The sequence below is a fragment of the Cyprinodon tularosa genome, unplaced genomic scaffold, assembly GCF_016077235.1.
Source record: "Cyprinodon tularosa strain WSP-4 unplaced genomic scaffold, ASM1607723v1 ctg338, whole genome shotgun sequence".
NCBI lineage: Eukaryota > Metazoa > Chordata > Actinopteri > Cyprinodontiformes > Cyprinodontidae > Cyprinodon > Cyprinodon tularosa.
Window position 1 is genome coordinate 39,249 of NW_024039050.1, and position 27,680 is coordinate 66,928.

General features: G+C 37.7%; 1 protein-coding gene across 1 annotated transcript in view; it reads left to right on the top strand.

The window, feature by feature from the left end:
* The first annotated feature begins 986 nt into the window (after positions 1-986).
* The window catches only part of galnt14 (UDP-N-acetyl-alpha-D-galactosamine:polypeptide N-acetylgalactosaminyltransferase 14 (GalNAc-T14)), a 119,754-nt gene continuing 93,060 nt past the window's right edge, over positions 987-27,680 (top strand). The window contains exon 1 of the mRNA XM_038294287.1: positions 987-1,111. Within this exon, the coding sequence (XP_038150215.1) occupies positions 987-1,111 (125 nt within the window). The remainder of the gene's footprint in view (positions 1,112-27,680) is intronic.

Consider the following 27,680-nt stretch of genomic DNA (forward strand, 5'->3'; position numbering starts at 1 on the left):
GGAAACTGTCTAGTTGCTCTTTGGCATTTCCACATTATCTCGAAATAAAATCTCCTCTCAGTACTTCTGTGAACTAAAAATGCAATCATATAAAACTGGTAAACAAGGAAAGCATCTTAGAGCCATCCATCACGTTGTCTTGATGTGTCAGGTTGTTCAGATCTGTGAGAGAGAAAAGGAGAGCTTTTTAAAGAAACATGAAGGCCAGAGCAGAGCAAGCAGACTGCTACTGTTTGAAAATGTCACCAATCCATCAATCTGATAGGTAAAGGCCAGTCCTCTCATTATACTGGATGTGTGTGTCTGCGCTCTTTGAGAAGAGGAGGTTGCTGACCCAGCCAACACACTCCACACACACCATTAAGGTCTGTGTTTTAATGAGCATCTTGGGGATCATCTATAATTCATTTACAGCGGCTCTGAACCTGCGGATGCCGTGTGTATCTGTGTGTTCTGCTGATCCGTAAAGTAAAGCATTCAAAACGAGTAAACTATTTTGCACCAATTTGTTCAATTATTAAGTATTAATAATAGTGTCTAAATTACTTTTTATGTGCTTTTAATAAAAATAAATTGCAAATACTGATCTGAAAGTAAATAAAAAGTTCTTTAAAAAAGTGTTTTTGCTCATAAATAAGCCACCATTAAGATAAGATATTATGCACTATTTTTATATTTTAAACAGAACTCATCCTATTCTATTTGCAAATTGTTTACTTATCTGCTCAAATACACATATTTAAACAGAAATAGACTTATTGTTCAGGGCTTTTTTGCATTTTTGCATTTGCATATAAATCTGAAATCTGGTTTACTTTTAGTGATAATCTTCTAGACTTTTCTCAGGTGCATTAATGGGTTAAACATCTTGGCTCATTTGAGCGGGTCGAACTAAAATATCCCGAACAAAAGCTCATTGATTTCTATGCGACTTGTTACAGCTGTAGCACAGGACACCCTTCCCCCGGATCAATAGATCAGATGTCATGTTCATTATTTTCTCTCTTGGCAGGTGCACCGCTCTACACTACGACTCAGATCTTCCTCCAACATCCATCATCATCACCTTCCACAACGAAGCCAGATCCACTCTGCTCCGCACCATCAAAAGGTAATTTGGCTTCCTGGAAGCAGGGATGCATCGCTTCACCAAACCTGCAGTTTGGACTGGTTCTTTTCTGAGTTTGGGAAAGAAATGTGATAAATCTAATTACTTAGGATCCTTTTTTTATTATTATTATTTTAGATACAAGTCTTTCCATTTAACCTTTTATTTTACCATCAGTTGTCTACAGTGTTTGGAGGTTATAACAGGTCGTTTATGCTGAGCTGCATAACTTTGTGACAACTATTCATCATTATCCTCCACAACTTTTTGCTGTATTTTCTGAGAGGCTGTTTGAACCCTGCAATGATTAAATGTTTTTTTTTTTTTTTTTTACTGAGCAGGTCTTTTCATTGCTGCCTTGCTTGCAGCAATAAAGTCCTGGATTTTAATCCATGCCTTGATTCTTATTGCATGCTGTCCCTTTAAATGCCTGTTCTCTGGAAAAAATTTAAATCTAGATAAGTCACATTTTTCTTAAAATACGTGCATTTGTTCTCGGATTGAAGAGGAAAAAGAAACATTTTGCCAATGAAACAAGACAATTTACACTTAAAGTAAGAAAACACAATTGCATTTTCATATTTCAAGTGCATTTTATCTAATTATCTTATTTTAAGAGTAAAAACATCTCATTTACCTACTCAAATTAAGGTTAAATACACTTAATATAAGCTTTTATTTTCTTATTTCTAGATTGTTTTTCCAGTGTTTAAATGCATGCTCCAGCTTTCTCTCAAAATACAAAAACATGAATGTTAGGTTAATCAGTTTCTTTAAATTCTCCTAACTAAGCCTGATTTTATCTTTAAGTTTCCAATTTGATGAGTTGGAAACATTTCCTAATGTTTTCTTCGGATTAAAGATTTGTTTTGCCTCCAGGGTTTTACTTCCTTCCTGAGATGAAAACTCTAACTGCTTCATCTTTTTTGTTTTGATTTTACAGATTTTGTTTGCACGTCCCTTTCTCTTAGTTTTAAAGATTTTTTTTTTATCCTTTTGTTATGAAATATGTGCTGTTTGTGGGAAATCTGTAAACATTAAGGAATTCCTAAAACATCTTTCCAGATAGTAACCTATTGTCGAACATTTTATTTAGATTTGTTTGGACTTCTAACCAAGGGTGTAACTTTGTAATAAAAGTTGGTTTGGGCACTCTAAGTGGGGGGGCTGATGGACCTACAGTTACTCAACCCAAACGTTTTCATTAAGTTTTTCTATTTTCTAAAAAATTAGTTCAAACATATATTTATTGAATGCTTTCCTATTGTTTAGAACACAAGAGAGCCATAATACACTGATATTTATATTTCTAGATGGTAGAGAGATGTCTTTTAATGCATTACATTTATAGGGCCCAAAAACATTTATGTATATATGTATAAAAAAAAAGAATTCCGATGCCAAAATCGATATATCATCGATATATCATCCCTAGAAGTACAATTTCAATTCCATCCATCTGGAAAAATATGGATATGCTTCATTTTAAAGATAGCATAGCATATATTCTTTTTGTAAACTTAGAGATATACTGTATTTTATTGCATGTTGCATATCCCAGTTAATCTGTTTCCCCTTTAAATCTGCAGCTCTCCTTACTTCTCTCTCTGCTCTGTTTAAAAAGATTAACGAACCTCTTTACTAATAGGATGACGCCAGAAACAAAATTCAAGATATGTAGAAGCTCTGCAGTCTGATTCTGTCTGTTCTATAAGAAAACGTGTTATTTTTAACCTGATTTTTTAAACTAGGAAAGAAGAACAAAATATATTTTCTCAAACTTCTTGCATTTTAATACTAACTTGTATAAACTTAAAATTTGTTGCTATTTTTAGCTGGAAAAGCTCTGTATGTCAAACAAACAGATTTTTCAGTGGTTTGATCTCAAATTTTTTAACCAACCCATCTCCTACTTAAACATCAAAGTAGCTGCTGGTTAATGTTCACTGAGTGCTGCTGCGTGTCTCTCCTCCAACCACTTAGCTACGCTCTAAGGAGTGAAATGCGATCGCAAATCAGATGCCTCACAGCGACAGATCTGATGATGTAACACCGAGAGGCGGGACACGGGAGCAACGGGAGAGAAGAAAAAAAAAACACGGAATCAAAACGCTCTGAACACAGATGCACCCAACCTCTGTTACCTTTGGCTAAAGTAAATGAGCGGACAGCAGAAAAAAATTGGAAATTATTGGTGGGGACATGTCCACTAGCCTCGTGAGACCATCCTGATCTCGCAAGCTTTCAAGGTTTCACTCGCAAATCAGTCTGGAGACTCTCCGTTAAAGAAAATTTGGAGCCGTTCACCAAACGAACGTCCAATCAGCGTTGGCTTTGAGGCGGGTTGAGGTGTGACGCAACGGGAAGCGCGACAGTTCAGTCTAAAGAACATGGTGGCTTCAGCCGATGAAACTAACGTTAGCGTGGCTATCGAGCAAGTTTTATCGGAATTACAGAGTATTACTTCACTGAAAGAAGAGCAAAACACTGCTCTGGAGGCTTTTCTCAGAGGAAAATATGTTTTTGCTCTTCTCCCGACTGGTTTCGGCAAGAGTAGCCTGGCTGTTAGTACGTCATATGCTTCGTTGATCTGATTGGTTTATTTGGCCCGTCTATCACCAACATAGGCCAATCAGCAAACCATTATTTTCGCCCCTTCCCAAAATTACTTCAACGGAAGGTTTCCAGATGGATATGCGGAGCAAATCCATCTGGCGGAGTCAGGTTACATGTCCACACCAGTCCTTCAGAAAGTTACGCCTGTGCTTCTAACATATATTAACACTTAACTTTATTATACTCTTTTCCTGGGCCATTGTTGAGCTTTAATTTTCAGAGTGATGCTCATACAACAAAAAGGCTTCTGCTGCTAAAAAGTGGATCTTTTAGCCAGAGCTGAAGCAAAACTAAATTGACTTCAGTGAACATACGATGTAAATAAAAGAAACAGAACACCATACATGCCTTATTTATGATTCCCTGGATGTCCGAGCATCACTTTAATTACTGCAGAGCTTCTTATCTTATCCTCTTTGTGCCAAACATGTATTTAAATATATTTACAGTTCAGAAACTCCAACCTCGAATATTTCCATCCATCTCATCTACAGTATCCATCCATCCATACAACCACGCAGGAACACACAATTTAGAGATGCCAGTTAGCATTACAGTCATTTTTTTGGTCTATGGGAGGAACTCAGAGTACCCAGAGTGAACCCACACATAAACTGGGAGAACATGCAGAAATACCCCGGGCCAGGAATCAAAACTAGCACCATGAATCTTACTTGGGAGCAGTACTACACTTTGGCGTAAATATAGGTAAGCAGAGACAGCAGTTGCTTACGGGCCCACAACCTCTTAGGGGCCCCATCACTGACACCTGGTAGGCTCCCTAAGCAATTGTCGACTAGGATGCCTCTTTGCAGATGTAATGGTGCGAAAAATTCCTCTCAAACCCACCTGACACTGACGAGACTGGCCGCACCGGACCGTATTTATACCGCAACACATGCCAGATTTTAACATGATGTCTGTAACTTGGGATGTCTATAACATTTGGTGGTGCTCTGTCACCAATGGTTCCATTCAAGGTCACTATTTTTCCATGTGTGATTGCACAATTGTATCCTCTTGGCCAATTTATGGAACTGTTGCCGTATCCTGAACCTTTATCACGTGTTGTACTTCATATGGGGCCCACCCAGATAATGTCGCTTACGGGCCTGATTTTGTGTCATTACACCATTGGTACTACAAACTGCGCCACCGTACAGCTTAGATTTTTGCATTCCTGAAATTAATATACAACAATATAAAATGTACTTAAATTAAAGGAGACATGAAATATAATTCCTGCTAAAATTTTAGGCCTGTTTTTTTGTAGCACCAGCCTCTTATTAACAGTAAAGAAGTATTCTTTTGGCTGGTTTTTGTGATGTTGCAGCAGGATATAATCAACAGAGATTTTTAATACCCTACCCTGACCCTGAGTCTCGGAGCCATTGTTCGGTCCTTCATTTTGATGCTATCAGCAGGTTACCGACCAACATTCAGCACAAAGGAAACCCGCTAAGACGCACATTTCCCCATGTTGGCTGGAGTTCAGCTCATTATGCCAGTCACTCAGCAGGGACTGGATACATCTCCTTACTATCACAGAGGACATTGTGTGTTTTTCTGTGTGTGTGTGTGTGTGCTCCCCTTCAGCTCTTCTCAAAGCTCTGCAGTTTTCAACCAATTAAAAGACAATCTGTCTCCTCGGGCCCCCGTGCTCCCTTCGGCTCCCACTCTCTCTCTATGAACGTGTGTTTGCTTGCCCGTGGTGACTTGGAGCCGGAGGTAGTTTAGCTGCTTTTTAGTGTTATTTTCATAAATTTGGAACATTTCCTCTCACCAGGGTGCAGTGATCCTTTGAGGCTTTCGTGTAACATTTTATCTCGCCAGATTTAAAAAAAAAAAACGTCCAAAGAAGAACAAAAGATCTATCTAGAAAACAGTCAGTGTTGAAATACTTGAATAATTTAGTTATTTACATGTAAAGTTTAGTTGATTGAGCAAAACAAATTCCTATTTGTATCTAGAATCTTTATTTTAAGATGTTAAATAGATATTAATGTTGTCTTTTCCTAAGGTAGATGCTGGATGCAATTAGCATTAATATCTACTATAAACTTTCAACTAAAATGTTTTGTTTCTGTTTTATTCTGTATTCTCTGCTTTTTGTCTGGTCACTATTAGGGTTTAAAATATCAAATATATTCTCTTAAATTAAATCAGATACAGTAGAGGTTTGTTTCCCTCATCTAAATTCAGCAGCATATGTATTAAATGAAGGTCATGGACAAAAACTCTTAAATGAAACATGGCTTTTATACACAGAAAAAATATTTTTTCATTTTTTGTTATCACAATATAATATTTAAAAAATCCATATATAACAAAAAACTATTTCTATTCTAAATTCAACTTGAAATTTTTAAGAAAAATTTAATTAATACTTACATTTTACCTGATAATACTATCTAACAATTAAAAAATGTTTAAAAAGACAAAACCTTCAAATATCTTGGAACCCTTTTTAATTTAATATTGAAAATTATTTCCCAAATCTCAGTGGGCTGGTTTGTAGGTGGTTCAGTTAATATTTATCAAGGTTATTTAAAATCAAATGCTCACATAGAGACAATTAATAGCATCAGATCCTGACCATGGAGGTGTAGGTTAAAGCTTCAGCATTTTCTACAATTTATTCATCTCAACAGCCTTTTAGAGAAAAACTGCAGCTGCCATTTATTTTAGTAACTGATTTAATCAGTGACGGTTTGTTCAAATATCTTTAAAAAAGATCGTAAATAAACATCCATCCATCCATCCATCTTCTCCTGCTTATTCCGTCAGGGTCACGGTGGGGCCGAAGCCTATCTGTGGCAGACTATGGGCTAAAGCTGCGCAAAAAAACTAAATCTAGACTAGTCGGTTTTTTTCTTAAAATAAGTGCATTTGTTCTTGAACTGAGGCGGTAAAAGAGACATTCTGCCAATGGAACAAGACAATTTACACTTAAAATAAGACAACACAATTGCATTGTCTTATTTAAAGAGCATATTATCTAATTATCTTATTTTAGGAGTAAAATTACTCATTCCATTGGCAAACTATCTCATTTACCTTCTCAAATTAAGGGTGAATACACTTAATTGAGGAAAGTTTTACTTATTTCTAGATTGTTTTTGCAATGCCACCCTGGACAGAGCACCATGTCTCACAACGCATCGCAGAGACACACAACCATACACACTAGGGATGCACGATATTGGGATTTTGGCCGATATCCGATATGCCGATATTTTAAAACTCATGTAGCTGATAACCGATATCGATACCGATGTTAAAGCTGGACAAAAATAAGTAGTCATTGAAAATAGCAGTTTTGTTATCCATTTCTGACACTTTGAAAAATAATATAGTCAAATATATTTTCATATGCTGATATCAAATAGATTTTTAAAAACGCGGTATCGATCTATTTTACTTTCAAAATCTCGTGAAATTTCATCGTTCTGTTGCAAACTCTCGTGATATTTTGCAAATTCTTGTGAGATTTTGTTAGTAAAATAGATCGATACCGCGTCAATATATCAACATATAAAAATATGGCAAAATTTCGTGAAATTTTCGGGGGATTTCGTAGCATAATGATATATATGACATAAAACATTATTTCATTAGTAAAAGAGATTGATATGGTGTTTTTAAATGGCAATATATCAGCATATGAAGATATTGTGATATTTTAATGTATCAATATTTTTTCCCTCGTCTTTAGAAGTTTTTAAGTCTGTAAAAAAGAAGTTTTTGAGGAAGAAGAAGAAGCAGTATTTTTTATTTTTTTAGACTTTAGAAACTCAGAAGCTGATCAAATATCGGGTTAAATATTGGTGGGGTGGCCGATGTCCGATATTCAGTTTTAAGGCCGATACAGGCCGATACCGATAGGGGGGCGATTATATCGTGCATCCCTAATGCACACACATACTCACAACTAAAAAGCCAATTAAAGTCATGTTTCTATGAAGCTGGAGTACCCAGAGAGAACCCATGCACATCAACAAGCCAACTGCAGAAAGACTGGGAATTGAACCCGCAACCTTCTTGCTGCAAGACAACAGTGCTACAAACTGAGACACTGTGCAGCCCCTAAATAAGTATTTACTGAACAATTTTATTGCATTCAAGCAGCTCAAACATTTAAATAATTGTTTATTTAATGCTCAGGTATGCAACATGAAGATTTCTGGATAGCAAATATTGAAGATAAAGGTTTTCTATCTTATTTACAAAATGTGTCTTTTTTTTTTTTTTTTTTTTTTTTACAGCTTTGGCTTAATTAAAGCTCAGAGTTGTTTTTTCTTTCAATGAAATGCATGTTTCAGAGTCTTTGCCTGCAGGTTATTGGGTATGGTTCTCCTTTCTTGCTCTTGTTTTTTGTTATTATTTTCCAATTGTTTAGTAAGTTCTTTAGCCCTTGTCATATTGTTATTTTTGCTGTTTATGGTCTGCCGTATCTGGGCTTTCTTATTACCCTCAGGTGTTCACATTTAGCTGATTATCCTCCCTGTTTATGTTTCCCTGTTGCTACTTTTGAGTTTATTTTGGGGTTGCTGGTTCTTCTATTATTTTTGTGAATAAACATAATCCTCTTTAAATCCCCAAACTACCGCCTTTACAGTGCAATTAAGTTTAACTTTCCATTTTATCGTCTACCAGAATTTTAAGAGGTTTTTGCAATTAATCCCAAGGGGACAAATGTGGGCTACAAGAATGGTTACTATTCTGACTTTTTAAATTCCTAAAGATGCAGAATTATTATTTTCTTTTGTTTTTATCTGTTTGCAGAAAGTTAAATCCTTGAAAATGTTTGCCCTTAGAGAAAGGTAAAACACAATTAATTCAAGTGTAAAACATGTATTTAAGGGCGATCTTCCCTCAAAGGTCTTTTGGTTTAGCACTTTATTCTTAGCTGCAAACAACAGAGGAGGCAGAATAATACTTTCCAAGCTGCTCTTTTCTGTTTGGCTTTTGACTGAAGGAGGAGGAGGTTTACAGAGAGTGGCCACTTTAAAAGAAGTGTTCATTTGGTGTCTTTACAGGGACAGTGAAGTGCTTTCCTGAAGCAGAGAAACATTTAGAGTGCAGCAGGAGATCACTTCACATTTCGTCGTTTTGGTAAAAGTCAGAACGGTTTACGGGAACAGGGACATAAATGAACAGAAAAGCGACTTAATGAGTGATAAGGTAGCGTGTTTTTCCTCTGTAATGGAGGGAGCTTTCTGCTCGTCATGCTGATACGTCTTATTCTAATTCCTTTGGTGATTTATAGACTTTTAATTTGATCATTAGTTGCAACCCTTTTATTTCTTCATCTATCAGCTCTGCAATGAGGTTGGGTCATTTCCTGATTTTTTTTTGTCATTTTTCTTTACAGATTATATGTTAATTTTTATTATATGTTAATGTTTCATGTTATTTAAAACTGCATGAAATTATATGACATTTGAAAGATTTATTTTAGCTTACAACAGGCGTAAATATACAGCCTGTTCAGCTAGGAAGGTGTCTGGTAGGCCTAGTTCTGCCTTTCACTTCTTAAAATGCCAAAGTGCTCCAGTTGACAGGTTGTTACCAGCATAATCACAAGGCTGTCCTCTTCTTTAACACAATGGGAACAATATCTAGTTTGTTCATTTCATGATAGAAGCATAAACATTGAATTGAATTTGGCAGATAGAGCTGGATGATACCCCTGTTGATGGGCAATTATATCAGCAATAAGCTGATATGATAGAACATAAACAGGTTGCATTGCTTGAAAACAACAGTCTTCCAAGATGTAGATGTTCTTTCAGTAGCTGAAGTATTCCCATGTAGGTGACTTTCGAGCACAGTGGTGCACCCATCATGCTAAGGGCCAAACATTCAGGCCTTTAATCAACCTGTAGAGCTAGGAGCTACACAGAGGTTAGCAGGGGGCCACAATACTGCAGCTGTGGACAACCTAAACCATCTGATTTTATTTATTTTTAAAAACTCTTATCCTGCAGGAACAATGGAAAAATAGCAGTTTTGTGATTTTATACTGGATCTTCAGACTGTTAACTTAGACAAAGGTTATTGTCATTTTGTATGCAAACAAATGTACGTTGCTTACATGCTGGTGAAGATTCTCAGTCATCCAGGTTTTAGTCCTTCCAAAAAAGTTATAAAACAATCCACTGGAATTTGTTTCCAAGTTTGAAGACGTTTTGCTTCCCATCCAGGAAGGTTTTTCAATTCAAAATATCAGAAATAGTGTTGAGTTCGCTAAAACAAAGCCTTGTTTTGGCTTAAATGTGCATGTTTTCTAAGCTAAAACAAGGTCCACTCTATAAAGCCTCAAACTCAATGCTATTTCTGACATTTTGAATTCCTGGATGGGGAGCGAAACGTCTTCAAACTGGAAAGAAAGTCAAGTGGATTTTTTTTTTTTTGGAAATGTGTTGCTTACAGCAGTGAAATGAACATTGCCATTATAAAATGCAGCAGTGAACATCATGTAAACAGTATAGGAGAAAAGGAAAACCAGTTTTTAAAAAAATGGTGCAAAAAAGCATTAATATGGGAAGGCTCTAACCTGACTCCGCCAGATGGATTTGTAATACAGTGTAATTCTGATAAAACTTTCTCGATAGCCACGCTAACGCTAGTTTCATCGGCTGAAGCCGCCATGTTCTTTAGACTGAACTGTCGCGCTTCTCGTTGCGTCACACCTCAACCCGCCTCAAAGCCAACGCTGATTGGACGTTCGTTTGGTGAACGGCTCCAAATTTTCCTCAACGGAGAGTCTCCAGACTGATTAGCGAGCGAAATCTTGAAAGCTCGCGAGATCAGGATGCTCTCACGAGGCTAGGAAGGCTCAGTGCGGTGCAAAAATAAATATGGTCCAAAAGTAAATCTGTGTTGCTGGGATTTGAATTAAAAATGCCACTGAAATTTAAATGTTGTATGTTTTTACTTACTGTTTCAGTGTTAAAATATATTCAGAACACATTTTTGACCTAAAAAAAAAATTCATTGTCATTGCTAATGTCTGTGACCTTTTTACACTGAATTTAGACAGCAAATTTAAGACAGTGAAATAGAGCCAGTTGAATCTCAGGAGGCTGAAAATATTGAGTTTGAATTTTGAAAGGTTGAATTTTTTTTATATGCAGATTTTTTTTAATACTCAAAAATTAAACAGAAAAATAAGTATTGAAACTGTAATCACTTTGAAATAGTAATGTGAATTTTTAGCTTGAAGAGAAAATAACAAATGAAATTTCAACTGTGTAGAAATAATGACAATGAACTTCTTTTTAGGTGAAGAATGTACGGTGGCTGAGAAATGAAAACACATTTACAATTCAAAAACACATTAACAAATAAAAAAACAAAATAACGTTTGAAGAAACAAAATTATATTTTATGAAACAAATGTATTTTTTTTAAAAAGAGTTTACATTTTTAAAAACACATTTACATTTTAGCAAACAAATTTACATTTTAGCAAACAAATTTACATTTTAGGTAACAAATTCACATTTTAAATAAGTTAGACTTTAGGTGAGAGAAAGTTTCATTTTTGGGGGAAAAAAATACATTATAGGGAAACAAATTTACATCTAACAAAAAATTGACCGTTCGGAAACAAAAGACAAAACTGCAAGTGGCAAAACACAGTTACATAGCCAAAAACAAATTAACAAAAGACGGCTATTAAGACGATTACCCTGACTTGTAGTACAAACAGCTCAATCTGTAGTCCTCCTGCTTCACGTGAAAAGTCAGCGCGATTTTAGATGGAAAGAATTGCACTGAAGCTGTTTTTCTTAAGTTTACGCTAACCGAACAATGTTTTGCCCTTATTGTAGTCAGAGATGGGAAGTAACAAAGTAGAAATACTTTGTTACTGTACTCAAGTAGATTTTTCTGATATTTTTACTTTACTTTACTACTTATTTTTAGGCGACTTTTTACTTCTACTCCTTACATTTTTACACAAATATCTGTACTTTCTACTCCTTACATTTTAAAAAATTGGATTTAAAAAATTTTGAATCATTTCAATGGAGTTACCGTTATTATTTTTCACGTCATCAATACCAAATTCAATCTAATTGGATGGGAATCTACATTGCATTTGACGCACCACTACAAGATGAATCGACAGATTCGGCGGTATTCATTGGCGGCAAATCATTGCAGCTTGGTGGCGGTGGCGTTAGCATAGTAGCATAGACGACGAGATGATTGAAAATGAACACAACGGAGATCTAGTCCTATTGGCAGACATCCATTTAAAATGTAGGCAATGGCATGAAAAAAGTGGTTTCTACTTTTACTTTTATACTTTAAGTAAATTTACAAGCCTGTACTTTGTTACTTTTACTTGAGTAAAGAAGTTTAATCAGTACTTCCACTTTTACCAGAGTATTTTTTAACACAAGTATCTGTACTTTTACTCAAGTACGGAAAGTGAGTACTTTTGCCATCTCTGATTGTGGTCTCTGGAACTTTTACGGGACACGAACCAGGTGGCAGGACCAAGCAGGACCAAGTGGCAGTGGCTGCGTTGCAGCAGTTCCAGTGGTCCTGCCACTTGGTCCGTGTCCCGTAAAAGTTCCAGAGACCGTCCGCACGAAGAACAAAATGGTATAAATTGGCTGAAATTTGCTCCACAATAATAAAATCGCTGCTGACGTCACATACTGCCACTGGGACATTCCCTTTCCGTGTAGCTGTCTTTTGTTAGATGTAAATTTGTTTCCCTATAATGTATTTTTTCCCCCCAAAAATGAAACTTTCTCTCACCTAAAATCTAACTTATTTAAAATGTGAATTTGTTTCCTAAAATGTAAATTTGTTTGCTAAAATGTAAATTTGTTTTTAAAAATTTAAACTTTTTTTTTCAAAAATACATTTGTTTCATAAATTTGTTTCTTCAAATGTTATGTTGTTTTTTATTTGTTAATTTGTTTTTGAATTGTAAATGTGTTTTGCACTTCTCAGCCACCGTAAAAATGTGTTCTGAATATATTTTAACACTGAAACAGTAAGTACAAACATACAACGTTCAGTGGCATTTGACACAGATTTACTTCCATAAAAACGCAGAATAACATTAAGTTGGCCCTTTTTGTAATCATAAGTGATTGCCGAAAATAATGTTCTTCTTTAGTTTGTAGAGTCTTTCCCTTTAGGGTTTATTTATTTATCATTGTTGTCTGGTGTACTATCACATTATTTCAAGGTTTACTGGATATAATGATGTTTTAGAGCTAAGGCTGTAGTATTCACTGAACTGAAGAATATTAGCCAACTTATGATTTCACTTATTAAAATATATTTGGAATTTTTTTTTTTCCATTAATTGGATTTAAAAATATGGAAACAAAAAAATACTGTAAATGAGGTTGGATTTTTTTAAAACAAAATATGGCATCAGCATTCCAGCTATTTAAAGTAAAGATGACAGCATTCATTGTTCTTTTTGTTCACATGTCTTTTCTTTCAAGAGCTCTACAAATACATAGAATGTCAACAATTACAGAAAAACAAGGGTATCATTTTAAGTTTCATGCACTTTCAGATTCGCTGCTATTCATGCCGCCGTTGATTAACTGGGTTGAGAGACAATGATGGGCACTCTGAAATCTTTTCATCTGGTGATCAAAGAGCTGCTTTCAGAGGGAGAGCCAGTTCTTGTCGATATTTAATCAAGGGCTGATCCAAAAATTGATCTCATCTTCTCTGCTTCTGCTAAGTAAAGATAAGCAGCCCACAAGATAAAGACAAGCAGGAGGATGAGAGCAGAGGGAGCTCTGCATCTTCAAGAGACTTGTTTGGTTTTAACAGCTTCCGTGGGTTTTACTTTATGATTTATGGAGCAGAAAAATAAGCACAAGGGAAAACTTTAAAAACTAATGTCAGCTTTTAATGACAGAAGATCCTGAATATATTCAAACAACCTAGCAGAACATGAAATGACAGATAAAGCATAAATTATATCTGCTGCTATTGCAATTTAGCTTTTTCTGTCTGTTTTTAAGTGAATTCATGCACCAAGGCATAGCATAATATACACTAGCTACAGAAAAAGTTAAAGCATTTAAAATTATGTTTTTTTTCTGATATCCAGAGTGTATTTTTCATCTGCTTTTCTTCTGAATTCATTAATTTAGTCCTTTCTACAATGTTCAGATCTGTACCTCTCACATAGCTTTAGGTTAAACTTTTACTCTGGTGAACGGCATGTGCTCTGTTTCATCGCCAGACTGAAATATTGACTCAAAGATCATCTGCTTATCTGTGTTTCTCTACAAAATTAAGTCACTACAGGAGCTACTGCTGCAGCTGACCTGCTACTTTTCCCTCATAGAAAGTACCTCTGGATCAGAGCTTCTCAGTTTCTTTCAGGTCTATGTTCCATATATTTAAACCTCCAGTTGGAGGTGGAACAAAGGCTTGCTCAGTTGGAGGTGTCTTCCTGTTAAAAGATAGTTTTCGTCTTCACTGTCACCTCATGCATGCTAGGTGTGAAAGGATTGCTGCAAAGTTAGCAACACAATGCAAACATCCTATTGTCACCAAAGCAGCTGACAGCCTTACTGAATCTGGGACAAAATAATTGCTTTTCAAATTGAACTAAATCAAATTGAAGTGAATTAGCACCTAAAAGGACTATTATACTTCCTGTGCTACATCACATATGGGTCATTTTAAATTGATTTGATCATGCTGGACGTTAAGTTTACCAACCCTTCTCTATAAGCCCCAATTGTAACGATCTTGGTTCTGTTGTTTTTCTCTAAGTTTCCTGTTTCAAGTTTAGCCAGGTTTTTCCTTGTTTTCTAGCTTTATTGGTATCTGGATTCATTTAAGTTGCTTAGGTTTGCTGATGAAGGTTCTCAGTCATCCAGGTCATAGTCATTCCGTAAAAATTCAAAAAATATCCACTGGACTTGGTTTTCAAGATTTGAAGACGTTTCGCCACCTCTCCAGGAAGCTTTCTTTCCAGACATTTGAATTGAGAAAGCTTCCTGGAGAGGTGGCGAAACGTCTTCAAATCTTGAAAACCAAGTCCAGTGGATATTTTTTGAATTTTTACGGAATTGCTTAGGTTTGGCCAGTGCCCCACCAGCCATCATGACCTCCTTCTACAGAGGAGCCATTGAAAGCATCATCACCAGCTGTATCACTGTATGGGGCGGGAGCTGCACTGACTACAACAGGAAAGCCCTGCAACGTATAGTGAACACAGCTGGGAGGATCATCAAGGCACCTCTCCCCTCCCTGCAAGACATCTACTCCAGCCGCCTCACCCGCAAAACCCTCACAATTTTGAAGGATGACACCCACCCAGCACACAACCTGATCCGTCTCCTGCCCTCCGGAAAGAGGTACAGAAGCCTACGGTCCAGAACCACCCGGCTGGCGAACACCTCCATCCACCAGGCCATCAGAATGCTCAACTCCCTCCACCCCCTCCCCACATGGTCTGCTCCAGCCACCAGGCAGACAGGAAGCTAAGACTGCCCCTCTCTCTCTCTCTCTCACACACACCCACACACACATACACTGTACCAGAGACTGCACCTTACCTGCACTACCTCAGCCTGGAACAAACTATTGCTGCTGTTTTTATTGCTTTTTATTGTAATGTTTATACTTCATACTTATATTTATCTTACCACTCTTACCTGTCATGTCCCGCACTTTATGTCAGTTTTTAAATGTAAGTCTTGTATATTCTTGTATATTTGTATATTCCAGAGAGTAAACGTAATTTCATTTCCCTTGTATGTCTTGTACATATGTAGAAAATGACAATAAAAGCTGACTTGACTTGACTTTCTGCCTGTCCTCTGTTGCCCCTTGTGTTCTTTTCCCTTGGCTTCCTCATCAGCTCTAGTCACACCTGCTCCTTATCAGCTCATATCAGTCCTACCTTTGTTCAGTCAGCCATAAATACACTCCCTCTGCAGTCCCTCTTTGCTGGTTCCTTGTCTCACCTTTTCTCACCCTGGCTCCTTGTTGGTTTTCCCCTGATGTCTCCATGGTTCTGGTTTGTTTTTGATTTTTATGTCCGATTTTTTGGATACCTGTTTTTGTTTAAAATTTTTTAGTTGTCTGTAATAATAATAATAATTGTTTTGGTTTTTTTATTTATTATATTTATTATTTATTTTTTAGTTGGATTTTTGGATTCTTGTTTTTGCTGCCTGATCTCCATTAAACCTTTTAAGAACTCACCCCTACATGTCAGTCTCTATATTTGGGTCCTCATATAAACCTCCAAACAAACCGTGACACCAATTATTCATTTTTTGGTTGTTCACTGTCAACTAAAACACAACATTAGTTCAAACATCTGTGGTTGAAAATTATGTTCATTACTGTGGGGCCCAGAAGTTTGTCAGCCATTGACAGCACAAGTTCTCCTACATACAATGACTGGAGATGTCTGTAATTGGGGACTGTTGGCCTAATGGTTAGAGCAGTGCGCTTGTGCTTTGAGAAGGTTGCAAGTACCTGGTTTGATCTCCACAGCCTGCATTCTGGGTCCCTGAGCAAGACCCTTAACCCCACACTGCTCCCCAGGAGCCCCACAATGGCAGCCCACTGCTCCCCAAGGGGATGGGTTAAATGCAGAGGTGAATTTCTCCAGTGTGAGATTAATAAAGTTTAATTATTATTATTAATTGTCCTCAAAGGTAATTTGACAATGAGAAACAAAATGAGAAAAATAATAACATGCTGGAAATCAAACTGTAGGATTTTATAAGAAAATGAGATGAGAATATCTCTCGTAGTTGATGTGTACCTACCAAAAATTACTGACTTCTCTTATCTTTATAAGTAGAACTTCCATGATTATTGGCTGACTAAACATTTTTTCCCTGCTCTATGTAGGGCTTTTAAAGACAGAAAACCAGGGAAGGAAATCATTCTTACCAAACAGAATCACCGGTTAGTGATTCTCATATCTTTGTTGCTGAAATCAGCCTTTGAAACTTCCAGAAAATAAGGCTGGATAAGACAGTTCAGTCCAGCCAAGCAACCGTCCTGCTCCTCTCAGCAACCAGCATCCATCCCAGATGTAAACTTGCCACTTCCAGATCAGCACTTCCTGATTCATTGGTCCTAAAAACGCACAGCAAAGGGTTCAGATCGCTTCCTACACTACTGATCACTTAGGATTTAAGGGAAAAAAGACGGGAACGGATTTACAGTCTTTGCTTTTAACTGCAGGTTTTGCCATTTGATTAAGTGACACTCTAAGATCTGCATCTCATCTAATTCCTTATGAAGCTTCATCTCCTTTCTTTTGTTCCATTTCGAACAATTTATGCAAAGTCATGCTTTGAAACAATAGTGTTTATTTTGATTGGATAGCATTTAGCATTTTGATAAGATGAGACCCACCTTCATGTAAAAACATAAATTTGTCTTAAGTATTTAGTCTGGATATTGAGGCACTGCAGCACATATCATCAACTCGCAGATTTCTACTCTATTTAGGTATCATTCAAGGCTTGTATGCAGCATAGATTATCACTGATGAGGCTGGCCATGCAGAATTCTCCAAATAAGCAGCCCTGAAGAGTAAATCAGGGAAACCGGAGAGATTGTAGATTAGCAGTGACAAGTTTTTAGTTGGTGTTCACAAAATGCCTCTATAAGTATATAGAGTTTTTATTTTTTTTTATTTTAGATCAGCTATTAGGTGACAGTGCTTTAAAAAACAGAATGATAAATCTTTTTACATTTTTCCATTATCAAAATCGTTAATGTGTTTTTTTTGGATATCATCTAATAAGGCAATATAAGGTTGTGTGAATATATTATATTTGATAAAAACTTTTTATTTATACAGATATAAAGAATGTGGTGAGTTTGTGTTTTATTAGAAGTCTGAAGATACAGTTTGTTCAAGATGTTTTCTGCAGAGGATAAAAAGGCTTAAGAAACAATTCAACTGGTTTTAGTTTTTATGGGAATGCAGGTGTGCAGATCTGCATTAAAATTCAGATTGGACTCCCCTAAACATTGGTGGTCTTTAGTGCCGTTTCTAGCCTGGCACTCTGAGAGATACTAGGTCATACATTGAGTATTTTAACACCCTGCTACTTTGCTAGTTCACCAGGAAATCATGGAGTGCTCTAAAATTGTCATTGTCAGTGCATGTCTACGGTGAGAGACATAATCTAATAATATAGATATCCAGAATTCACAATACATGATTTTTTTACTATTTATTTGTATTATACAGCTGCAAATAAGTATTTGAACAACTGTCTATCAGCTAGATTTCTGACCCTCAAAGACCTGTGAGGCTGTGTCTGATTAGTGTCCAAACGTCTAGTGAATGAAAGGTAGTGCACTCGAAATTTCTCACAATGCACCTTGAAAGGTAATGATCATCCATGGTCAGTAGACGAGCTGACATATCCCAAAATGTTTTGTGTGAAGAACTCTCCTCGCAAAACATTATGGGACTTGCTCTCCCAAAGGCCCGCTCTCGCCATAGGCTGTCACTACCTGACAGTCGTTATTAATAACAAGGATAGCGCGGGCACCGTGCAGGGGAGGTGGAGTTATGCGACCAACGAGGAGCAAAAAGTAGTTTCATCTGTCCGAACGGTCCGTAAACTGAGTTGACTATAAAGTCCACTATATAGTCCCCGCAATATATAGTGATTGATGGATTTAGGGGGTAGGGTGGAATTTCGGACACAGCCTTAGTCTGCCTTCAAAATGTCCACCTCCACTCGATTTATTATCCTAAATTAGATGCACCTGTTTGAGGTTGTTAGCTGCATAAAGACACCTGCCCATCCCGCACATTCAGTAAGTATCCAACTGCTAACATGGTCAAGACCAAGGAGCTGTCGAAAGAAAATAGAGACAAAAATGTACACCTCCACAAGGCTGGAAACGGCTACGGGGAGATTTTCAAGCAACTTGGTGAATAAAAGTCCACTGTTGGAGCAATCATTAGAAAATGGAAGAAGCTAAACATGACCGTCAGTCTCCCTAGGACTGGGGCTTTATGCAAGATCTACACAGGATCTCAATGATTCTAAGAAAGGTGAGAAATCAGCCCAGAACTAAATGGAAAGAGCTGGTTAATGACCTGAAAGAGCTGCGACCAAAGTTTCCTATGTTACTGTTGGTCATACACTAAGACATCATGGTTTGAAATCATGCATAGCATAAAAGGTTCCCCTGCTTAAACCAGCACATGTCAAGGCCATTCTTAAGTTTGCCAATGACCATTTGGATAATAAAGAGGAGTGATGGGAGAAAGTCGTGGTCAGATGAGACCAAAATAAAACTTTTTGCTCATAATTCCACTAACCGTGTTTGGAGGAAGAAGAATGATGAGTACCATCCCAAGAACACCAAACCTACTGTGAAGCACTGGGGTAGTTGCATCATGCTTTCGGGGTGTTTTTTCTGCACATGGGACAGGACGACTGCACTGTATTAAGGAGTGGATGAGCAGGGCCATGAATTGCGGGATAGAGCATTGAAGATGGGTCAAGGCTGGGTCTTCCAGCATGACAATGACCTAATGCACACAGCCAGGATAACCCAGGAATTGCGCTGTAAGAAGCATATCAAGGTTCTGGCATGGCCTAGCCAGTCTCTAGACCTAAAACCAATAGAGAATCTTTGGAGGGAGCTCAAACTCTGTATTTCTCAGTGACAGCCCAGAAACCTGACTGATCTAGAGAAAATCTATGTGGAGGAGTGGGCCAAAATCCCTCCTGCAGTGTTTGCAAACCTGGTGAAAAACTACAGGAAATGTTTGACTGCTGTTATTTGCAAACAAAGGCTACTGTACCAAATATTAGCAGTGATTTTCTCAGGTGTTTAAATACTTATTTGCAGCTGTATCATACAAATAAATAGTTAAACAAACATGCATTGTGATTTCTAGATCTTTTTTAGATTGTCTCTCACAGTGGAGATGCACCTACAATGACAAATTCAGACCCCTCCATGATTTCTAAGTGGGAGAACTTGTAAAATAGCAGTGTTCAAATATGTATTTTCCTCACTGTATATGTGAAGGTATTAATTAGTTGCAAATTGACTGGTCAGCAGGCTCAATGCTGAACACTATTTCCTACCATGGGTAGGGGTGAGTATTGGCATGGGTGTTCCAATACGATACATGGCACAATACTTGGCTCGCGATAGGATATCACTGTATTGCAATATCACCATATGATGAATGTATAGATAAAAAAGCAACCTCTGTATATGTTCATCAGATGATATTGATTGTTCAGTTATTTTGGTATCCATGTTGTTTGGGGTTTGAGTCAGTCCTTGTCCTCCACTTTGACTGCCTCAACTACAGATATGGCGCTGCACCGCACAGCTTAAGGGCTCCACAGCACTATATGCCAGAGTGGCAGTACAAATGTAGCCCATTTTCCCTCAGTATTAGGTAAAAATCTTTTGCTTTAAAAAAATTATAATAGGAACAAAAGATCAATATTATATCAGGCAGCCAAAAGTCACGATACATTGCCAAAACGATTCTTTTCCACACCACATCATCAGACTCAACATACGTTTTTAACTTCAGATAACTTCGTAAATGATCCTCATAAACATGATATATTCCACCTGTGTGTAAGACAGCCTGCTTATTATGCAAATCTGAATAATTACCAACTTGACAACTCCATCAACCAACGCGGTACATCATTGTGCTAAATCTCCTCTTAATACACGTATGCACTGTATATCTCCAGATGATGTCTGTCATTGCATCCTCCATCTCTCTTATACTCATATTTCATACACATAATCATAAAATGTTAACATCGAAATTCTACTTTGATGAATTCAGACAGACCCAAACCCAAACATTCACATTTTGTGTAATAACAAAGCCAAGGAGTTGCCATGACGTGAATTGAAGAGTTTCAAGCAGCATCAACGCGCTGAAACTCTCTTAGCTTAGCTTCCTTAGCTTCCTTAGCTGACTCCTCTCGACGTGGAGAAGGAGAAGCAGCTCTAGTCCAATCTTCTCTAGGAGGACCGCACTCCTCTCCCTCTTGCTAAGGGAGAGCTGAGCTAGCCTCGTGAGACCATCCTGATCTCGACGAGCTTTCAAGGTTTCACTCGCAGATCAGTTTGGCTACTTTCCGTTAAGAAAATTTGGAGCAGTTTACCAAACGAACGTCCAATCAGCGTTGGCTTTGAGGCAGGTTGAGGTGTGACGCAACGAGAAGCGCAACAGTTCAGTCTAAAGAACATGGTGGTTTCAGCCGATGAAACTAGCGTTAGCGTGGCTATCGAGCAAGTTTTATCGGAATTACAGAGTATTTCTTCACTGAAAGAAGAGCAAAACACTGCTCTGGAGGCTTTTCTCAGAGGAAAAGATGTTTTTGCTCTTCTCCCGACTGGTTTCGGCTTGTGGTTGTGTTTTCGTCGTCGCTCTGTTAGTACGTCATATGCTTCGTTGATCTGATTGGTTTATTTGGCTCGTCTATCACCAACATAGGCCAATCAGCTAACCAGTATTTTCACCCCTTCCCAAAATTACTTCAACAGAAGGTTTCCAGATGGATATGCGGAGCAAATCCATCTGGCGGAGTCTGGTTAGAGCTGGGCCATCCTGCAGAGAAAACTCCTCTCAGCTAGAATAGAATAGAATTCAACTTTATTGTGATTACACTGTCACAAGTAGAAGGCAATGAAATGGACTCTCTGCATTTAACCCATTCCCTTTGGGAGCAGTCGGCTGCCATTGCGTGGCGTCCGGGGAGCAATGTGGGGTTAAGGGTCTTGCTCAGGGACCCAGAGTGGCAGTCTGTGGTAATGTAGACCAACTTGTAAATCAATCGGATTTTCGGCGAAGTTTTCTCTTCATCTGAACACACTGGTGCAGCGTCCACATTATATCAGGAGCAGAACCGATCAGTCTATTAACCTCCCACTCCATTCTTCCCTGCCTCAAGAACAGAACCCCAAGAACCGGAATGGAGAATGAATCCATACAGTATGCAGCCATATGTGGGATATTTCGCTGTAAAACGGTATCAAAAGTTAAATAGAAACTTTCTCCCGTATCACATTTAGAATTTAAATGAAACCCAACTGAAATGCATTAATCATTACGATTAAAAAACATTCTAAACATTAAAAATGCAAATAGTAGATTAATAATTTTGCAAGGAGCAGTATTAGGTGAAAGAAATTAATACTGCTGTTCAGTCAAGAGAATATCTTGAGTGACAGAATCTAATTTATGCCACTGAAAGTTCTAGGATTTTATTTAATGATCTTTCATTATTCAGTCCCATTCTAAGAAAAAAAAAGACCTAATTATGTATGTGATCTTACACACAAAAGGGTCTTCTCTTGACATTTTCAGCTTAGTCAAAAAGGGCTGATTTTCAGCCGGGGTCTCGATAGAGAAATAAGTTGGAGAAAGACAGCAGCTCTGGATAAATGGGAAAGGGTTGGAGAAGCAGAGGTGGATGGAGAACGAGTGATGAATCACTCCAGCAAGGTGGAGGGTGGCAGAAAGGGCTGTCAGCAGACCAATCAGGCAGAGAAAAGGAAGAAAGTGGGATGAAACCAAGCAGAAAGATGCAAGAGAGCTTAGGAAAGGATAAAGGGATGAGCAAAAGTGGTAGAAATACGTCTCACTTCATACCTGCAGAAATAATCTTTAGTAAAAAAGCATTTCTGTGGCCGACTTTCGAATACTTTCTCCAGAAACACAAAGTGGCAGCGATGTTTGTCTTGAAACCGACTGTGCAGAAGAAATGTGGCTCTTTTCAGTTGAAAGCATCACTTCTCAGGTGTAAAGCCCATGAGTCTGGGCAGCAGAGGCAAGACAATCTGAAACCTGTAATTGAGGTTTTGTCACATGTTGGGGGGGGGGGGGGGTGCTTTTTCTGAGTCGCACTGCAGAGCTTTTGTTTTATGGTGAAAAACAGCCACAGAAATCCTCAAAAAAATCAGTAAGACACAGACTGGAGGCTTTAACTACCACTACTGTCAATATAAACACCTAATTCCCCATGCTTGCACATGTGTTATCGCTTCCCAGCAAGTTTGTTAAAGCTCTGCATAAAAAGCAATGGGTTTGCATGCTGCTTGACTGAACAAAACATCATGGCAGGATGCCTTTGGTTTGGTTTGTTCCTTTAAGTACAGCACAGTGATAGCAGCTTTTATTACCTTCATGCTGAATGCTTTCTCTCCACTTTGGGTACACAAATACCGAGCAGAAGTGGCTCCTGTGGGATTTGATCCCGTCGCCCTGGCAGCCATACAGCAGCACCCATTTAGTGTCAGCAGCACTCTTACTGCCAGGAAGTGGGGTTAAATTCCCCCTGGGCCCACACATGCAGCTCTAAAATGTTTGGTCTCAAGGCAGTTTAGATGAAAGCTCTCTCCAAATTGCTGCTGCAGGAAATGAAATGTTTCCCACAAAAAAAAAAAAAAAAGAAATCTCCCTCTTTTAAACTGATATATATTGAGCTGCGAATGAGCAGCGCTGATATAGAGGTGCTGTTCTCTGGAAGATGGCTGCCATATTGTCAGTTTTGATAATATTTCCTGTGAGCTGAAAATAGCTTCTCGCTCCGCACTCCTGAATGGAGGTAAAGCTTCATAGCTTGTGGCCTGTGAACTCCTGGGTGAGTGTGAGAAACGACTATAGGAGGACGCAAAAGAAAGGAGAAAGAAACTAAAGGAGCTTCTAAACAAATCATACATTAAACATTCAGTTAAACTTGATTTTTGGTTTCAAAATTGATTAAAATCTAACAATCCAAAAAATTCTGTTTATACATGAAAGCTATTTTCTACATTTTAAGGCTAAGTGGGAGTGTTCCACTGCTTCACCCCCTTAAGCCGGGAGGGTCTTAGAAGCAAATTCCGCCTAAAATTACATTTGTGAATTAAAACAAGTACAGCTCCCAAACTATAAAATGGAATACAGTTTGTTAGTATTACAGAAAGGGATTGAGGAATATTTTTCAGATGAAACCACTATTTTAAATGTCATCATGTTTGATTAATAGCTGATTAAACAAAGAAAAATGTAAAAATACACTGCAAAACAGAATGAAATCCCATTTGTAACTCTGGATGAAGCCCAGACTTTATTGTGGTGTTGCGCCAATGCCATTTTTTGGCCCAGATACCGATACCATCTGTTTGAAATTGATGTGTGTGCATATATGAAGAACTGCATACTACTTGGATGTAAATAATTGTCATCATGGCTTTGTCAAGCTGCTGCCTACCTTTGTGAAGCAGGAAAAAGACTAATTCAAAGTAAATGCAGTAGAACTTTTTATTGCCTACCTGGAATGGGTGACAATAGTTGAATAAACTGGTATCGGTGCCCTATTTGTTGGTACTCGCCGATACCAATACCACCATTTTAGAGATGGATCGGGGCCCCGCCCGATACTGGTATTGGTATCTGTGCAACACTACTTTATAGAACCACATCTTGCAAATTTGGCCTAAATAAGTTGAAGCATATTTGTTCAACAAAGATTTGGTGAGCTGAGTGCAAAACTGCATTTTTCCACTCATAAAAGGGAATCTGGTCAGACAAATATGCTGGTTTACATTACTGGAGACATTCTGCAAAAGAAAAAGCCGTTGTTTCATTGAAATTTACAAATAATATCACCAAACTGGATAGAAAATAAGAATAACAGAGCAAGCTTATATAACACATGCTGGTTGAATCACCTGAAAAGGTCACACAATTCCCTCTGACCCCTCGTTGGAAAGGTCTGAGCCTCTAGGTTCCAATGATGCCGTCCATTAGGGGGTGTGGCTAAAATCGAATACCTGCTGCTTCATTACATTAATTAGTACCACATATCAGGTGGAATTTTTAAATCTCATTTTATTTGTTTACACAGCTGTAAAACAAAAAGTACTTATTTTGAGATATGTTTTAGAAATGTTAAAGCCGCATTTGAAAGGCCTGTGGATGAAACACCATGTGACTGTGTTTTGGCCATTTCTATAAATAGATAAACATGAGCAGGTGTCAGTTGGGCCTGGGCTGGACCCGCCGGGCTCAACGGGTTAACCTGCTATTGCACCTTCTTTTACTTCACAGCTTCGTCTTTAAACGTCTTTATTTTTCTCCTCATCTTGAGCCCATCCTTTCTTCTCTGTTTTCCTAAGCTCTCTCTTTTTCTTGTCTTCCTTCTCATCCCCCTCTCCGTCTCATCCATCAGTCCGCTCATCCATCTCTCCAGATCGGCCCTCGGCTCTACAGAGAGACACAGTTACAATCAGGCTTATTTGTCTCTCTTACCAGCCTGCCATCCCTCTCTCCCTCTCCTTTATTATCCCTCCATCTTTAATCTAGCCTATCCCCTCCTGCTCCCGTCTCCTAAACTATCCTTATGTTTCATCCTGAAGGGGTCTGGGTCTCAATCCTGCTCTCCCTTTTAACTTTAACCTACTAATTACCTGGTTTATATAAAGAAATATTCATTGTTTGTTCCATTTATTTCTCTGCACTATTTAAAGGTTACTAGCAATATTTCACAACAGATTTAAACATTTAAGGAAGTTCAGTTTTTTGCTGTACTATATCTTATAAAAGGGTTCATTTTAATTCGGGGTGTTAATCCAGATTATCCACATCAATTCAGTTCGATTCCCAGTTCAATCCGATTGCTTTTTGATTCAGTTAAAATAATCTGGGCCTTTTCAGAAGAACTGATGTTTGTAAATAGAAACTAACATTAACTTGATGCAATGTGAATATTTAAATTAAGAAATTAAATTAATTGTCGCCTTTTAATCTAACAGTTCAAATATTTTCAAACTGCAGGGTAGAAGAAACTCAAGATATTCACATTGTTACCTTTGACTGTCTCAATTTTATTTAGCAAATGTTTAAAAAAGTTGACCAATTTAATAGTTGTATGGATTGATATTGGGCCTTTAAAGGGTACATATATTTAAATAGATTTATTTTTCACCTAGCCTTAATTTATTTCTGTAGAAATTTTTCCCAATAAAATCATAAAGTTTGATGCACCTTTAAACCATTGTTCAAAGCAGTGGTCCCTAAACTACGGCCCGTGGGCCGGATCCGGCCCGCCTCCAAATTTGTTCCGGCCCCCTGAACAATACCAGAGAGTATTTTCATATAAGTGTATTTTTTTTTTTTTTTTTTTTTGTATTTGATAATAAAGTTGGACATTTGCAAATAAATGTTCTTTAATTATGAAGTTTTTTCATTATTAACTATTAGTAACTATTTCATACACACATATATCGTGACAATGTTCCACCCTTTTGGGGTCTGTGCCCCTATCTGGCAACCCCCACCATAAAATCTTAAACCCGCCCCTCTCAAATAGATACGGAAGAAGATTAGGGCCATTCAAAAAAATGAAAATAATAGTCTATTCAATTCTGACTTTATTCTCAGAATTCTGAGGAAAAAAGTCAGAATTGAATAGTCTTTTTTTTTTCCTTTTGAATGGCCCTAATCCTCTTCCATAAAGGGAGAACGGAATAATGGCGAAAAGATTAGGTAAGAGAAAATTTGATTCAGAATGCAGGGCATTTAACCTGAATTGGACAAACGGTTATTTTTTTGTTCAATGCAAAGAAAAGGCTTTCTGTCTCATCTGTCAAGAGGCGGTGGCAGTATTCAAAGAATATAACCTGCAGAGACACTCGTACAGACATAAATCTCGTCATAAATTTAGGAACTCTTGCAATCGTCACATTTTTTCTGTTACAAACCCTATCAGCGAAGGGAAAAGTTATGTGGCCCTCACCTGAAAAAGTTTGGGGACCCCTGGTTTAAAGCATTAAAAGTCTTTATTTTAGTTGTTAGAATTATACAGGATTTTCTACATGTTTCTATAAAGAAATAATTAATGAAACCCTTCTCCTTTTTCTGCAATCACAACTAGAAGGCTAAATGAACAACTGTCAGAAATCTCTGTCTAAACATCAGTTTCTATGTCTTTTCTCAGAGTCTCAGCTACATTTAAGTCTGGGTGCATGTATGAAAGCTTCCTCTTCCCCATGTTTCCTCTGTCCTGCAAACAGGAGTTCATTTAAACAGATTTTCTCTACCTGAGCTGTAGGTCTCTGCAGCCCCTCCAGAGTTTCTTCTTCTCTGATTACTTCTCTTATTTTACTGACTGTCATCTGTGTCTTTGTAAACATTTGGTCCATTCTCCATTTTTAGTTAAGCGATCAACTATTATAGTTAGATTTTTTTAAAGCTTTTTAGCTGAAACAAATGTAGTTTTTTCTTAATAAAAAACATAAGAAATGCCCTTAAAAGCGTAAAATAAATGTAAATCCCTTTAATGTGCCTCAGTAGGGAAATTCTTTTGCTGCATTTTAACCCATTTTCTTGGGGAGCAGTGGCCTGCCACTGTGCAGCGCCCAGGGAGCAGCGTCAGGGGGGTCTTACTCAGGGATCCAAAGTACAGGCTGTGGGGATCAAACCAGGCACTTGCAACCTTTTAAGAGCACAAGCGCACTGCTCTGACCACTAGGCCAACAGTCCCCAAATACAGACCTCCCCACTCATTGTATGTAGGAGAACTTGTGCAGTACCGAACATAATTTCCAAACACAATGTGAGCAGATGTTTAAACTAATGTGTTTTAGTTGACAGTGAACAACCAAAACGTGAAGGATTGGGGCTTATAGAGAAGTGTTGGTAAATGGCGATGCAGCACGATAAATTCTATTTGAAATTACCTAGATGTGATGTAGCACAGAAAGTTTGATGATCCTGTTAGGTGCTAATTCAGTTCAATTTGATTCAGATCAATTTTAAATATAGTTTTCTTGTCCCAGATCCAGTAGGGCTGTCAGCTGCCTTGGTGACAATAGCTTGTTTGAATTGTGTTGCTGACTTTGCAGCAATCCCTCACACTGAGCATGCATCCTGTCGACTTAAAAAAATATATATGAGCGCTGAGAGTTGATA